Source organism: Euprymna scolopes, chromosome 5 (assembly GCF_053919585.1).
Source record: "Euprymna scolopes isolate OS-2025 chromosome 5, ASM5391958v1, whole genome shotgun sequence".
Classification (NCBI taxonomy): domain Eukaryota; kingdom Metazoa; phylum Mollusca; class Cephalopoda; order Sepiida; family Sepiolidae; genus Euprymna; species Euprymna scolopes.
In genome coordinates this window covers 132,347,183-132,365,502 of record NC_136486.1, presented here as the reverse complement: position 1 = coordinate 132,365,502, position 18,320 = coordinate 132,347,183, and the positions used below count along the sequence as shown (strand labels likewise).

General features: G+C 25.7%; 1 protein-coding gene across 13 annotated transcripts in view; it reads left to right on the top strand.

The window, feature by feature from the left end:
- LOC145276974 (serine/threonine-protein kinase tricornered-like) overlaps positions 1–18,320 on the top strand; it is a 582,645-nt gene that overhangs the window by 530,795 nt on the left and 33,530 nt on the right. For all 13 annotated transcript variants that reach the window (XM_080128524.1, XM_080128529.1, XM_080128525.1 and 10 more), the window contains one exon: positions 16,848–16,950. In XM_080128524.1, the coding sequence (XP_079984650.1) occupies positions 16,848–16,950 (103 nt within the window). The remainder of the gene's footprint in view (positions 1–16,847; positions 16,951–18,320) is intronic.

Sequence of the window (18,320 nt, the reverse complement as noted above, 5' to 3'; positions counted from 1 at the left end):
CTTTCATGAAGTCTGTCATCTTGGTCACTTGTTTTAAGAATTTCATTTTCAAAAATTAAGAAAATAAGTTATGGAAGGCTTTATTTAAACAGTTAACATATAATAGAATATATAATAGTTAACATATAATAGAATATATAATATAATAGTTAACATATAATAGAATATATAATAGTTAACATATAATAGAATATATAATAGTTAACATGTAATAGAATATATAATAGTTAACATATAATAGAATATATAATAGTTAACATATAATAGAATATATAATAGTTAACATGTAATAGAATATATAATAGCTAACATATAATAGAATATATAATAGCTAACATATAATAGAATATATAATAGTTAACATGTAATAGAATATATAATAGTTAACATATAATAGAATATATAATAGTTAACATATAATAGAATATATAATAGTTAACATATAATAGAATATATAATAGTTAACATGTAATAGAATATATAATAGTTAACATGTAATAGAATATATAATAGTTAACATATAATAGAATATATAATAGTTAACATATAATAGAATATATAATAGTTAACATATAATAGAATATATAATAGTTAACATATAATAGAATATATAATAGTTAACATATAATAGAATATATAATAGTTAACATGTAATAGAATATATAATAGTTAACATATAATAGAATATATAATAGTTAACATATAATAGAATATATAATAGCTAACATATAATAGAATATATAATAGTTAACATATAATAGAATATATAATAGTTAACATATAATAGAATATATAATAGTTAACATGTAATAGAATATATAATATAATAGTTAACATGTAATAGAATATATAATAGTTAACATATAATAGAATATATAATAGTTAACATATAATAGAATATATAATAGTTAACATATAATAGAATATATAATATAATAGTTAACATGTAATAGAATATATAATAGTTAACATATAATAGAATATATAATAGTTAACATGTAATAGAATATATAATAGTTAACATATAATAGAATATATAATAGTTAACATATAATAGAATATATAATAGTTAACATATAATAGAATATATAATAGTTAACATGTAATAGAATATATAATAGTTAACATATAATAGAATATATAATAGTTAACATGTAATAGAATATATAATAGCTAACATATAATAGAATATATAATAGTTAACATATAATAGAATATATAATAGTTAACATATAATAGAATATATAATAGTTAACATATAATAGAATATATAATAGTTAACATGTAATAGAATATATAATATAATAGTTAACATGTAATAGAATATATAATAGTTAACATATAATAGAATATATAATAGTTAACATATAATAGAATATATAATAGTTAACATATAATAGAATATATAATATAATAGTTAACATGTAATAGAATATATAATAGTTAACATATAATAGAATATATAACAGTTAACATATAATAGAATATATAATAGTTAACATGTAATAGAATATATAATAGCTAACATGTAATAGAATATATAATAGCTAACATATAATAGAATATATAATAGCTAACATGTAATAGAATATATAATAGCTAACATGTAATAGAATATATAATAGCTAACATGTAATAGAATATATAATAGCTAACATATAATAGAATATATAACAGTTAACATGTAATAGAATATATAATAGCTAACATGTAATAGAATATATAATAGCTAACATGCAATAGAATATATAATAGCTAACATGTAATAGAATATATAATAGCTAACATGTAATAGAATATATAATAGCTAACATGTAATAGAATATATAATAGCTAACATGTAATAGAATATATAATAGCTAACATGTAATAGAATATATAATAGTTAACATGTAATAGAATATATAATAGTTAACATGTAATAGAATATATAATAGTTAACATGTAATAGAATATATAATAGTTAACATGTAATAGAATATATAATAGTTAACATGTAATAGAATATATAATAGCTAACATGTAATAGAATATATAATAGCTAACATATAATAGAATATATAATAGCTAACATATAATAGAATATATAATAGCTAACATATAATAGAATATATAATAGCTAACATATAATAGAATATATAATAGCTAACATATAATAGAATATATAATAGCTAACATATAATAGAATATATAATAGCTAACATATAATAGAATATATAATATAATAGTTAACATATAATAGAATATATAATAGCTAACATATAATAGAATATATAATAGTTAACATGTAATAGAATATATAATAGTTAACATATAATAGAATATATAATATAATAGTTAACATATAATAGAATATATAATAGCTAACATATAATAGAATATATAATAGTTAACATGTAATAGAATATATAATAGCTAACATATAATAGAATATATAATAGTTAACATGTAATAGAATATATAATAGTTAACATATAATAGAATATATAATAGTTAACATATAATAGAATATATAATAGCTAACATTTAATAGAATATATAATAGTTAACGTATAATAGAATATATAATAGTTAACATATAATAGAATATATAATAGTTAACATGCAATAGAATATATAATAGCTAACATGTAATAGAATATATAATAGCTAACATATAATAGAATATATAATAGTTAACATATAATAGAATATATAATATAATAGTTAACATATAATAGAATATATAATAGCTAACATATAATAGAATATATAATAGTTAACATGTAATAGAATATATAATAGCTAACATATAATAGAATATATAATAGCTAACATATAATAGAATATATAATAGCTAACATATAATAGAATATATAATAGTTAACATGTAATAGAATATATAATAGCTAACATATAATAGAATATATAATAGTTAACATATAATAGAATATATAATATAATAGTTAACATATAATAGAATATATAATAGCTAACATATAATAGAATATATAATAGTTAACATGTAATAGAATATATAATAGCTAACATATAATAGAATATATAATAGCTAACATATAATAGAATATATAATAGCTAACATATAATAGAATATATAATAGCTAACATATAATAGAATATATAATAGTTAACATGTAATAGAATATATAATAGCTAACATGTAATAGAATATATAATAGCTAACATGTAATAGAATATATAATAGCTAACATGTAATAGAATATATAATAGCTAACATATAATAGAATATATAATAGCTAACATATAATAGAATATATAATAGCTAACATATAATAGAATATATAATAGCTAACATATAATAGAATATATAATAGCTAACATATAATAGAATATATAATAGCTAACATATAATAGAATATATAATAGCTAACATATAATAGAATATATAATAGCTAACATATAATAGAATATATAATAGCTAACATATAATAGAATATATAATAGCTAACATATAATAGAATATATAATAGCTAACATATAATAGAATATATAATAGTTAACATATAATAGAATATATAATATAATAGTTAACATGTAATAGAATATATAATAGTTAACATATAATAGAATATATAATAGTTAACATATAATAGAATATATAATAGTTAACATATAATAGAATATATAATATAATAGTTAACATGTAATAGAATATATAATAGTTAACATATAATAGAATATATAATAGTTAACATGTAATAGAATATATAATAGTTAACATATAATAGAATATATAATAGTTAACATATAATAGAATATATAATAGTTAACATATAATAGAATATATAATAGTTAACATGTAATAGAATATATAATAGTTAACATATAATAGAATATATAATAGTTAACATGTAATAGAATATATAATAGCTAACATATAATAGAATATATAATAGTTAACATATAATAGAATATATAATAGTTAACATATAATAGAATATATAATAGTTAACATATAATAGAATATATAATAGTTAACATGTAATAGAATATATAATATAATAGTTAACATGTAATAGAATATATAATAGTTAACATATAATAGAATATATAATAGTTAACATATAATAGAATATATAATAGTTAACATATAATAGAATATATAATATAATAGTTAACATGTAATAGAATATATAATAGTTAACATATAATAGAATATATAACAGTTAACATATAATAGAATATATAATAGTTAACATGTAATAGAATATATAATAGCTAACATGTAATAGAATATATAATAGCTAACATATAATAGAATATATAATAGCTAACATGTAATAGAATATATAATAGCTAACATGTAATAGAATATATAATAGCTAACATGTAATAGAATATATAATAGCTAACATATAATAGAATATATAACAGTTAACATGTAATAGAATATATAATAGCTAACATGTAATAGAATATATAATAGCTAACATGCAATAGAATATATAATAGCTAACATGTAATAGAATATATAATAGCTAACATGTAATAGAATATATAATAGCTAACATGTAATAGAATATATAATAGCTAACATGTAATAGAATATATAATAGCTAACATGTAATAGAATATATAATAGTTAACATGTAATAGAATATATAATAGTTAACATGTAATAGAATATATAATAGTTAACATGTAATAGAATATATAATAGTTAACATGTAATAGAATATATAATAGTTAACATGTAATAGAATATATAATAGCTAACATGTAATAGAATATATAATAGCTAACATATAATACAATATATAATAGCTAACATATAATAGAATATATAATAGCTAACATATAATAGAATATATAATAGCTAACATATAATAGAATATATAATAGCTAACATATAATAGAATATATAATAGCTAACATATAATAGAATATATAATAGCTAACATATAATAGAATATATAATAGCTAACATATAATAGAATATATAATATAATAGTTAACATATAATAGAATATATAATAGCTAACATATAATAGAATATATAATAGTTAACATGTAATAGAATATATAATAGTTAACATATAATAGAATATATAATATAATAGTTAACATATAATAGAATATATAATAGCTAACATATAATAGAATATATAATAGTTAACATGTAATAGAATATATAATAGCTAACATATAATAGAATATATAATAGTTAACATGTAATAGAATATATAATAGTTAACATATAATAGAATATATAATAGTTAACATATAATAGAATATATAATAGCTAACATTTAATAGAATATATAATAGTTAACGTATAATAGAATATATAATAGTTAACATATAATAGAATATATAATAGTTAACATGCAATAGAATATATAATAGCTAACATGTAATAGAATATATAATAGCTAACATATAATAGAATATATAATAGTTAACATATAATAGAATATATAATATAATAGTTAACATATAATAGAATATATAATAGCTAACATATAATAGAATATATAATAGTTAACATGTAATAGAATATATAATAGCTAACATATAATAGAATATATAATAGCTAACATATAATAGAATATATAATAGCTAACATATAATAGAATATATAATAGTTAACATGTAATAGAATATATAATAGCTAACATATAATAGAATATATAATAGTTAACATATAATAGAATATATAATATAATAGTTAACATATAATAGAATATATAATAGCTAACATATAATAGAATATATAATAGTTAACATGTAATAGAATATATAATAGCTAACATATAATAGAATATATAATAGCTAACATATAATAGAATATATAATAGTTAACATATAATAGAATATATAATAGTTAACATGTAATAGAATATATAATAGCTAACATATAATAGAATATATAATAGCTAACATATAATAGAATATATAATAGCTAACATATAATAGAATATATAATAGCTAACATATAATAGAATATATAATAGCTAACATATAATAGAATATATAATAGTTAACATGTAATAGAATATATAATATCTAACATGTAATAGAATATATAATAGCTAACATGTAATAGAATATATAATAGCTAACATGTAATAGAATATATAATAGCTAACATGTAATAGAATATATAATAGCTAACATATAATAGAATATATAATAGCTAACATATAATAGAATATATAATAGCTAACATATAATAGAATATATAATAGCTAACATATAATAGAATATATAATAGCTAACATATAATAGAATATATAATAGCTAACATATAATAGAATATATAATAGCTAACATATAATAGAATATATAATAGCTAACATAATAGAATGATTGAGTAATAAATTGATCAACCATTTATTGTAACAGTGGTATAATTTAATGAACTCTTCATTGTGCTGGCACCTTTTCAGAAGGTATCCATTGTCTCTTTATAAGACAGAAGGACATCAATCAAACAGATAATGGATTTTAAATATAAAAGTCCAAAAGTTTGAAGGTTAAATGGTTATTTTACTATTGATAGGTGTTTCTTTATTTTTATCTTCATAAAAGTAGGAATCATTTTCTGACCAAGACTTTAGACTGACTTAAATGCTATTCTGTTTTTAGTACATATATGCTATTAATCTTTTAATTTAAAAGTTTGAGTACAAATGCCCCCCCCCCTTTTTTTTATCTTCACTATCTCTACTGAGAGGTAAACTGCTTTGAATGATACTTGATAATAGCAGTAATTCAGGCTTTGTTAGTCAGAAAACCTGCATCTTTGGATGACAGTTAAGGAAATTACATTTTCTGCTTAAACAAACAAACATTGAGACGCATGCGAGTGTGCGCACACAAACACACATTACCAAGTACTCTTCATACTTTTTCAAATCTTCTGCCAATCAACTCAACTTGAAAAAATAAATAAATTACTATTACTTTTTATTTTTTTACTATTCTCATCTTGAGTGAGGTTTTCACAATGTTTTGACCAACGTAACCTCCAACTTGTAAACTTGGACCCACAGTATAACTGATAAAGTACTTAGTAAAATGGAAATTATAAAGGCCACTCTTCTGGAGGTTAAAGGTTCAATCCTCAGTGCAACCGATACTCGAATACAATTGCAAATTACTCAAGACCCCTACTTGGTCATGGCTGGTAGAATGAGAGTATGCCATCCTCATAGATTAAATAAAGGGTTCTGTTCAGAGTTCTATGTGGATTCCTGAGTTTGACAGATATGATTCCAATTTTCGACAAAATACGCCTAAAGAAAGTCAGAAGTTGGATCAGCTGAATCATTGTGAAAATAACATTCGAGATGAAAACAGTAGTCTGAATAATCTAAATAATCAATCCTCGGTTAAAACATTGACGAGCATAACATTTTTGGTGTTTTGTAATTGTCATGGGTCTTAGGCTTCTGTTGGATTGAGAAAGCATTAACAGCAGACAGAAATAATTTTGTTTTTTTATATATAATTCCATGTTGGAAGATTTTACTTTTCAAATGAAACGATTTCTATTAGAGTGAATTATAAAATCATGCGCTTTGTGTAAATCGATACTTAATGCTAGCCAATCTATTGAAAAATGGGGCTTCATGTAGAAAATTACATTTTCTTTTAAATTTAAACCTACTTAAAAGGAACTTTTTTATTTTATTTTTTAATCATTTTGTTGTCATTTTAGATATCATGATAAATGAGTTGCAAGGAATCCTGAGCAGAGCCATCAAATTAAAAAGTAGTCACTTACGAAATGTGAAAAGCTATTTTATTACTTTGTATACTTTCGTTTCTGATAGTAAACCTAGTGATGACAATACATGATGCACTTAAAGCAGACAAAAGATAAACTTAAAATCTCAATAATGCAAGGTTGAATACAATAAATGAATAAAAATGCTGTTATTTTATTGGAAGTAATCGGTAAAAGATAAGATCAGTTTTTTTGTTTGTTTTGTTTTTTTTTGGAGGGGGGGTCCAATTAGGGAGGGGTGGGTTCATCACTAATCAAGGCCAAAAACCACTCGAGGATAAGGGTTAATGATTAGTGAATGGTGAGACATTGTGATTATCAGTAATTGTGGAACTTCAGTAGTGTTTGTTTCTTTAAGAGGACAGCTCAACAGAAACTTGTTTACATTAGACTTGAAAATGATGGTATAGTCAACTGAGAAGCAGCCCCGCAATAATGTTCCATAGACGTGCAGTTCTTGGAAAGAAACTTTGATCATGGAATTTGTTCAGCTTTAAGCGCAGACAGGGAAGAGTAATTGTTAGCTGTTGTAGGTAGATGAGTGTCAGTTGAAAAAGATTCTTAGAAAATCTTTCTTGAGAAAAGAAAAACATGTAAAATATTGGTTGATTCTTTATAATCATCCCAATGTCATAAAAAAAGATATATATATATATATATATATATATATATATATATTTATTTATTGAATAGTTAACATTTGAGGAGCAAGTAACAATACACTCCATATTTTAGTAACAATTTGTTTATTTTTTCTCATTAAAAAATTTACTAATTACATGATACTATTTGGGTTCTTGTCATCCTGCACATCTCTGCATGTGAGACTATAGCTACATAAAATATTCTGTTAAGTTTTGAAACATTATGTTGAACAGATGGCGGTGAAGAAGCAGTGTAGTTTAGATCAGATCCTGAGTGTAATTGCCAGTAACAAAGATGGCAGCAAACTGATTGAATCTAAAATTCGAAAATTTTTATAGTAACTTTAGAAGCTTTTCATTGGTTGCTCACCATGACTTGTGGTTATAAAAACGATCGTCAAAATCATTGGCTTCATACCCCCCATCAGGGGTCAAAAACATTTCACATATTCATTATGACAAATTAAGGCTGTCTGATGATACTGGCTTCCTGAACAAAGATGTACCAAATATTGATATTTTTTTTCTTTTCCATTTGCAAAATTCCATCAGGTTCTACAAAGTCAAAAACAAAAACATTTTTTCTACAAAACAATCGAACCAAACAGAACTTGAAGCATAAAAACTTTTCCAAAATTATTGGATTTAGCATTAAATAACCCTAAAATGGTTGACATGCTATAAAACAAAAATCAACCTTTTTTTTTTTTTTTTTTTTTTTTCGAAATATTCATCACATAGGGAGCTCTTGAATGCTTATTGTTTTTAGTGTCCATAAAAGCAGCAGTTGACGTATCTGATTTTTTGAAGAGTCTGTTTCTTTTAGTGTTTTCATATTGAAGATTTGTTCTGGATCCAGCAACGTTTCTTTTTTCTTTTTAATTATCTTTCTATGGCTGTTTGCACTCAATTGTATTTATTATTCTCATTTTGTCTTGTCCCCACCCCCCACATTTATTTTTTTTTTTAATGAAAACTTGTTTGTGTGTCAGTGTTCTCCAACATTTTGGTGTTTTCCTCCATTGTCTAATCATTTTTTTATTAGGAAAAAAAATCATTCAATTTAAATAACAATAAAAATAAACACTGTCAGTTTTGATAAAAACATTGATTGTCTAAGGTGAGAATAAAAAAATAAAATAAAAAAGTGAAGCAACCATGTAGACAGTCTCATTCTGACATGCCACATTATATGGTCATCTTCATTAACATGTAAAATACAGATGGGTCTTAATAGAATGTGTCCTGTAGGTTGGAAAGAAAAAAAGGTTGGAGATTCCATATATTGGATAAGATAAATGTTCTGGTTGTAGGAAACAGGAAAAGAGTTCATATTAGGAGAATATTCTTAAAAGAATGTATGTACATATTGTTTGAATCCTGTTCTGCAAAGTCAAAAACAATTTTTTTTCCTATACAAAAAAAAAAACGAATAAACCATGGATAAATATTTAAAGATAGAAAAAAACTTGAAGCTTCCAAATTTACTGGATTCAGCATTAAATGTCTGGAAAAGTGTCGATATGCCATAAAACAAAACAACTAGACAAATGAATAAATATTTGAAGACCTGAAGAACTTGAAGCATAAAAACGTTTTCTAAATTTACTGAATTCCGCATTAAATAACCTGAAAAGGATTGAGATGCTGTTAAATAAAACAAAGGTTGAATACATGTATGGTTTGTGAGCATATGTGTATTGTAATTATATAAACATGTATATGTTGGTTCTCATGTTGGATATGGAAGTCTTCTTCGCAATGCCAACGTTAGGAGCTTGGATAGTTTGGTTTACATACCAAAAGAGAAGTTGCACTGCGTGATGTGGATGAGTTAGACATGAGAAGGTCCAACTGTCTAAGAGAGGAAGAATAGTGGTGAGCATTCCCTTTTGTAACCTTCAGGACAGGTGTTCTGTTTGCATAAGAGATTGTTTATAAATGGGGAAATTAGAATTGAAGTTAAATGTTTGTTCCAATTTGTGCCCAGCTTAGAAATCAAGCAGGTTTTTAAAGCCATGCTAATGACAGCTTTTGTTGTTGCTGTTTGTAGTATTAATGCTACAAACCTGGAGAATATGAATAATTTATTTTATTTTGGGGAAATATATATATATATATATATATATATATATATATATATTATTTTTTTTATTTTTATTTTTTTCACACTGTCAATGATCTTTGGAAAATCGATGGTATAACTTTGGGATTATGTGTATATAGATCCAGACATTCATGACTGTAAAGTTATAGACAATTTAAACAAATAACAATCCACATTTTTCATTGTAAACATCTAATGTACACAATGTGTGTGATAGTGCACTGTTATTTCTGTATATGGGATAAAAAAAAAAACAAAAAACAAAATCTCCATAAGATCAGATAAAATAAGCTTGTCCCTGGTGTTGCCACATACACAACAAAACTATGAAAAATGACATCAAATAATATATAAGCTATATATAAGAAAAAATATCTGAATGTCATGATCGGTAGGGACTTCTTTGATAGTCATCATGGAGCATCTGGGTGGTATCCTGTGGATGTTGGACCTTCTTATTTCAGCTAACAGAATGCAACAGACCACATAAAGGTAAATAAGATTTGATTATATAAACCGAAAAAATTGTAGTGGGAGAAATATTTCACTAAAAGAAATTAGTAGTGGATTGCTATTACAAAAGCAACCCCATACACAGGCCTCTTTACACATCTATATATATAAAAACGAAAATGTATGTATGTATGTGTGTGTGTTCGCTTTTTCTGTATGTCAACAAAAGGCTTTTTTCAGAGAAGCGGTCACTCGCTTCACAACTTTTTAAAACTTTTTATATCACATATAAATCGTAATATCTCACAGTTAACAACGAAGCTCGCCTGTCTATTTAATTTGCTCGATTTCGGGAAGATAAATATTCAATATTTTTCACTCGCCGCATGTGGGTTAGTTTTTTCCTATAACATTTTTTTTTGGGGGGGAAGCGTTCAGCAGTAAATGAATACTATCTCGCAGTCAAACTTGACCTCATTAACTCATTAAAACGGGCACCTGCTAGATCCAAGTAATTAAATAAATTCAAACATGTTTCCATTAGCATGTCGCGGTGGGACAATGGTTAACGTCGCACATATATTTTTTCACATTTTAATTTGCAACTTTGCCTCAACGGTTTGAGTTCGATCCTCATACTTACTTTTTTTTTTTTTTTTTTTTTTTCCCCACACACACACCTACAAACACCCGGGCAACGCCGGGTACGCCTCGCTAGTCTAAAATAGAATCTCCAAGTTATTCGATCCATTTTCCAATCAGCCTGTATATGACTGATGTGAGGCTTTAGAAATCTCGTAGCTTTCCAATTGGCCAACTCTGGTTGCTTTTGAAACACTTCATTTTAAACACTCTGATATGTTTGTGCATTTATTCTCCGTCATGGTTCATAATCGTTTTCTCTACTCAAGCGTAAACAAAACATCGTTTTCCCATTGGTGTAATGCACGTTAGATTTTATGGCTGTAAGTCGTCAGCGGCGGCGGCAGGCATGACCAACTCTTTGTTATGAAATGTTCTTTCTATTTACCTTTCTTTCTTTGTTGATATTGTATTTCCTCTTACTTGAACCATTTCATTCTCGTTATCGTTTTTCATTTTATAGCTCTACCCAAAAACACTTGTTGGTCTTCTTTACAAGATGGTTAGAGAGAAAGAGTTCTTGATTGGCATAATGGATACTATCACAAACTTTGAAATCAGTTGTGCTGAGTTTAAAGCTTTGTGAATTTATTGTGATCATTTATGCACTAATATTGGTGGAAAAAGTATGAGTCTAAAGTTTCCCCCTTCCAGCTCTGAGTAAAGTTATGACTTGTATACAATGAATCTTTTACAATAGGTAATAATAATCCATTTTTGCTCCCCTGTCCAAAATAGGCTATGTAAAGGGGACAAAAACAGAAGAGTTGTAATTTTCTTGGATGTATACTTTGATTAGATCTAGTGCTATCAAATCAGAATGTCTGAAGATACTTTTTTTTTTTTTTTTTACCTAAAATGCACCAAACATTAATGATAGTCTTTTTGTTCTTTTCCCTTTGCAAAATTCAATCATTTTCTGCAAAATCAGTAACAAAAACATTTTTTTTTCTATACAAAAAACAAAAGCAAACCAAACACCATGAATAAATATTTAAAGATGTAAAAAAACTTGAAGTATGCAACCTTCTTCCAAAATTACTGGATTCAGCATTGAATAACCTGAAAAGGATCGAGATTTGCATTTAAAAAAAAAAAATCACAAAACTTGTTTGGCACCTTTCAACAACTAACATAAACTACCCAGAAAATTCTGATGAAAGTATGGTCCTTATTTTGCATACATACTATATAAGTAAAAAGGAAAAAAAGCAACTGCGTAAAACTAGCAGTTGAAAATTTCAACTAAATATTCTGTATTTATTAACAGACTTATACGTAGACAAAAATGACTCTTAAAAACGGATGTCTTGCGACTGAAAAACATATGAGTCTGAGAATAATTATTTTGTAATTTTATTCAAGTCTCCTTCAGCTTCAATAATGGCTTTTAACACCTACATGGCTAGGATCAAGTAGTCTATGGTCATATTAGACATTACTCTAATTAAGACTTTGATAGATCATTTAGTATTCATGTATGTGCTTAACTTTTTTTTTTATTTCCAACTATGCTCCATACATAGTCGTCTGAAAGGTTGAGATTTGAAACAAGGAAAAGCATTACTGTGTGGAACGATGAAGTTGTCGCCCTAAAGAAAACAACAAGACAGCTTTATTTTAAAGCTTTTTTGGGCCTGGGATCCAGTAACACTAAGAGATGAGAAGAAAAATGTACTACAACGTAGTTAACTGACCAACAAGTAAGAAAGATTAATATTCCTAGCATGTTTACAGACTCAATGTTTGAAAGATGAAAGAACTGTAATCGATTATTCAAATATCTATGTATCTCATATAGAGATGGGGCCCCTTGATTTTTGAGGACTTTGAAGTAAAATGAAACCATAAAGATGTTTATGTAGGTTTAATTTTTTTTTTCTTTGAACAAATGTGAATCTTTAAAGTACATGGGAAATAAAAATACAATGAAACAAAACAAAAAAAAAAGTATCATCATTATCTGACTGAAATATGATCTGCTTTTTTTTATTTGTATATGGCTATGGAAAACTAAATCTATTTTTGATAAACTGGTTTACTTTGAGTAACAAAGAACTTCTGATACCAACGTATAACTTACACACTTATAGAACTGATATCATCTACTCCATGAATAGGTTTCTGGTTGAGCTAATTAAATGATATGGGCCATTTGTTTGTTTCTTACTCTCCATCCTTCCCTTTTTCTCTCCAACCTTCCATCTTTCTCATCTCTCCATTTCTCTTTCCCTCTCTTCCTTCTTTTCTCTTCCTCTATCTGTTTATTTCATTTTTCATTTATCTATGAGATCAATTCCTCTCCTGACAACAAAATATCAATTATCTTACATTTCATGCAACCATTACTTGGACATGCTTTTTTTTTTTGTATGATATAACATGTAAATTTGCTTCTTCTCTTCGATTCCCTTACATGTTGGATCAGTCAACTGTGAAAAATCATGAAAATGGGCTTTACATCATTATCATTATTGTCAATAGCTTTTTTGTTTTTATATTCTTTGATTAGCTGTTTGATGAAAATCATTTACCAAGTCTTTCGTTAGAGCATTCGATTAAATGGAGTTATTGATTGTATTATCTTGTGTTTTTTCTAAGTATATGAGGAGACATGTTTAATTAAAACTGATTTTTTTTAGATCAGATAAAGATGGCTTTGATGTTTTTTGTTTTGATCCTGTGTAAATTCAGCACATCAATCATGTTGGCAACTGAAAGGAATATAGGACATAATCATGTTGACACATCGGTTCTTGTTATGTAACCAAAGTTAAACAATGTTAAGCTTGGTCAGTACTTGATGGGTGACGATTTAGGAATATCAGGTGCTGTATGTAGGAGAATGTAAACACCTTCTTGCAAAAACTGCAAAAGCATAATGTTGTCATCCTTAATCAGGATATACATGCAATATACATGCAACTGGGGACCACTTGTGAACTTGATATCATGAGGCTTCCTCTTACAGGGCAAGCCGGTTCAGCCCACTTAGGGTGAGTGCCACTGGCATACAACTGAAAGTAAGTTTTAGCTAACATCAAACAGATCAAGTAGAGGAGGATATCAACAATCACATTAGCAATTTCTGCCATCTTTAATCTCTGCTTTGGTTCAGACCCGAAATCAAACTTGGTACTAAAATCTGCATGTATTAAACTCTCGTCCACACCATTCTCTTGTATGGCTGTTAAACCTGATTGATGAGAGCAAGCAACCTACAAAAGCTTGAGGTGTGTGTTTATTATTGTTTGCATTGCATCGTCAGTGTTTGTTAGCAGCAGTTCATCTCAAATGCTGTTTTTTATTCTCGCTGCAAAATACCCTCTCTGCAACAAGCTCTCATTTTGAGACATCTTTACTGGTTTTGTCACACTCTTTGTTATCACTCAGATGATTTCATCCACAAAATCATTGAACCAGCCCTCATCATGGTTGGAAAAGATTATGCAGGAATCTGTTAAAAACCTGGTTCAGAGCAATGAAACATGATACTGAACTAATCCTAGGCCTTCGCCTCTATGGAGTTTACCCCTGGAATCATGATGAGCTAACTTTTATATCTGCTGCTATGATGGACCATCGTGCCTAGTCACATTAGTTCGGGACACGGCAAACTCTATGGATGGAGCCAGCCCAACCACTCCAGGGTGAATGCCAAAACAAGTACAACACCAAATTTGACATCAAACATCATGTCTTCTCAAATGGTATTGATGAATTGAATTAGTCTCAGTATAAAGTTTTTTTAAAAATAATTTGTTAAAATAAAAAAAGAATCTGCTCTTTTTGAGTTCTGGGTTCTGCTAAGTAGGCAGATTGTTGGTGACAATTCAAGTAAGGTTTCTTTTGATTATTATCTTAATGTTTTCCCCCTTTTTTTTTTTATAATTAAAAATGTAAGAAGTTTTCCAAGCTGCTGAAAGAGATGCATGTAGCATGACACCATGTCTGACACCACTCACAAACCCCATCTCTTCCCAAATGTAAATAAAACTTAAAACATGTTTTCAAATTAGCTTGGTTTTCAAATAAGTTTTGTTTGCATTGGTTTTGTAATTTAAAAGATATCTTGTTATTTTCAGGCATTTCTCTTTTTTTTTTTTTTATTTAGTGTAAAAAGTTATTTGTGTTTTTATTAAACTAATTTTAAGGCAAAACTTGACATAAAGGAAATAAAAACACTTGAGAAAAATAATTTTTACTTGATGCGTACATACAACCCTCGGGAACAAAATGAAAATTGGAAACAAATATGGTTAAAGCAATAATTCAAGATTTAAATGAAATGCGTCTTGTTTAGCATTCCTTCTTGCAACCCAATACATTTCTGTATTAGTTTTATATATTTAAAGAAGTGAAGCTACCAAGAGTTATTTTTAAATTTTAATATTTTAGTATTCTACATATTCATATTACCTGTGTTTCAAGTTTACACACAATGCTTCAAACAAACTACATCATGCTCTTAAATTGATTTTGTTATGCTGTAATAAAACTAATTTTGTCATTAAAAAAATGTTTTTTTCTTTCTGTAAATAAGTATAAATTGTGTTCGATTTTATAATTGAAAAACAAAATGTTAATGTTACATTGATAGTAAATCATTTCAATAACGTTCTACGTTTTGTTTTTTGGGGAAGACATGCTTGTGTGGCATGAAATATGGTGTGATGCTAAATCTGTTCCTTTCATTTGCATGAATTCTACATGTGTCCTTATTTTTATTTTGATAATTTGCATAATTTAGACTATTGTTTTCGTCTCCCAGGTTAGACTTAGAATATTTCGGCTGATGTAATCTCCGACCATTGAGCGACAGATAAAGTGCTAAATAATAATCAGTTCTCAGGGGGTTGATGGTTCAATCCTCTTAATAGGCTATACTAAAAATATAATTAATAATTCCATGGCTGACAGAACAAGAACAATCTACTTCTATGGATTAAGAATACAAGGTTATGTTTATAAATTCTGTACAAATTCCAGAGTTCAACAAAACACACCTGAATATTAAAGATTACATTCGTTGAAACATTACGAGAATAACATCAAAGACAAGAACAGTAATCTGGATAATCCAAACAATGCATATGATCTTTATTATTGTTGTTGATATTTTTTTTTAATTTTCAGATTTACTAGTTCAATTAAGAACGAGTTGCATAAATAAAAACAAGTTTTATGCGTTAATGACATACACTTACTGAATTATCAAAAATCATTTTTTATTGTAATTTATTTCCAGGGTCATATCAAATTATCTGATTTTGGATTGTGCACAGGACTAAAGAAATCCCATCGAACAGAATTCTATAAAGATTTATCACATGCCAAACCAGGTGACTTCAGTAAGTATAAAAAAATTTTCCTGCTGTGTCTTCATCATTTGCATGAGTTACGTCTGTAGAAACTCTAGTGTTTAAATAACATAAGTAACACAAGTACGGTGGTCTTAGCAGTATATCTAGTCTAATAATACAGTGTTTTTGTCTTGAAGTGTATGTCTAGAGTGTTTATAAAGTCTCTTTGTAATTTAACAATTTTTATTATGAAAACAGTGAAGATGTCTAGACCGGTTTTTGTTTATTTTAACCAATGTTTATTGAAGTTTTTATTAATAACGTTTTGTATTTCAGATATTTTGTTAAAGTGAACCACTTCAAAATCACTACTCCTCAAAAGAAGGTACAATATTAAAATTGTAAAGACTTTATGGACATCCTGTATATTATTTTGCATTTAACACCAAGGGAGATAATTTAGTATACATTTAAGTGAATACGGACAAGTAGCTGATGGAAGTATTATTATTGTTGGAAAGCAGAATGACAACTGCATAGATGTGGATAAGTTTGTTTCTCTTATAGTATATTAATCCCTTTTCAAGGGTATTTAATTTAAAATCTGATCTTGTAAAATTTTCATTGAACATGAATTGCTATTTGATTTGTAGTTGGATGATGATGTTCATACATTAAAAAAAATTTTTTTTTTTAATAGTATTAAATGAACCTTAAATCTAATGGGATTATGAACAAGACTTGTTGGTTTCGTGTTTTTTTACTCTTTTTCACTCTAAACAAGACATATTGCCACTTGAATTTAAGCTATTCATGCTATGATTCTGTTAGAATGGGAACATATATACATAGTTTGATACTAAGGTGAAGCAACATGTTACTAAGTTCCTACGATTACTTAATCAACAACAAAGGGCAAAATTTACATGCTCAGGACATCATTTCAGCTTTGAGTTTTCTTCACAGGCAACAACTTATATTCTTTGTGTATTACATCCTTCCATTTTTAAATGAATCGAATATAATGAAAACTTCAATGGAGTTTTCCGCATATGTTCAAATCTCAGAGGAAGAGGTGATGCTTTCTATTCAATATCTATAGATTTTAACTTAGTGTTGTTCTGGATTACTGACTCTGTTTTTATTTTGTTTTGTTTTTTTCTGTGCCATGTGTGCTATTGTCCACATCAGTTTCACTGTTCTCTGGAACCAGAATTCTCTTGCAAACAACTTGCATCTGTTGATGTAATAGTCATTGTATTCTTTATAAAAGGTATCAATGAAACTTGTGGTCCTGCAATAATCACGTATGAATTTAGTTCTCGTTTGATCTAAATTTGATTTCTTAAACATTTTGAACATTTTATAAAACGATTTTTAAATAATAGAAGTCAAGTCTTTAAAAATACTCTTATAAA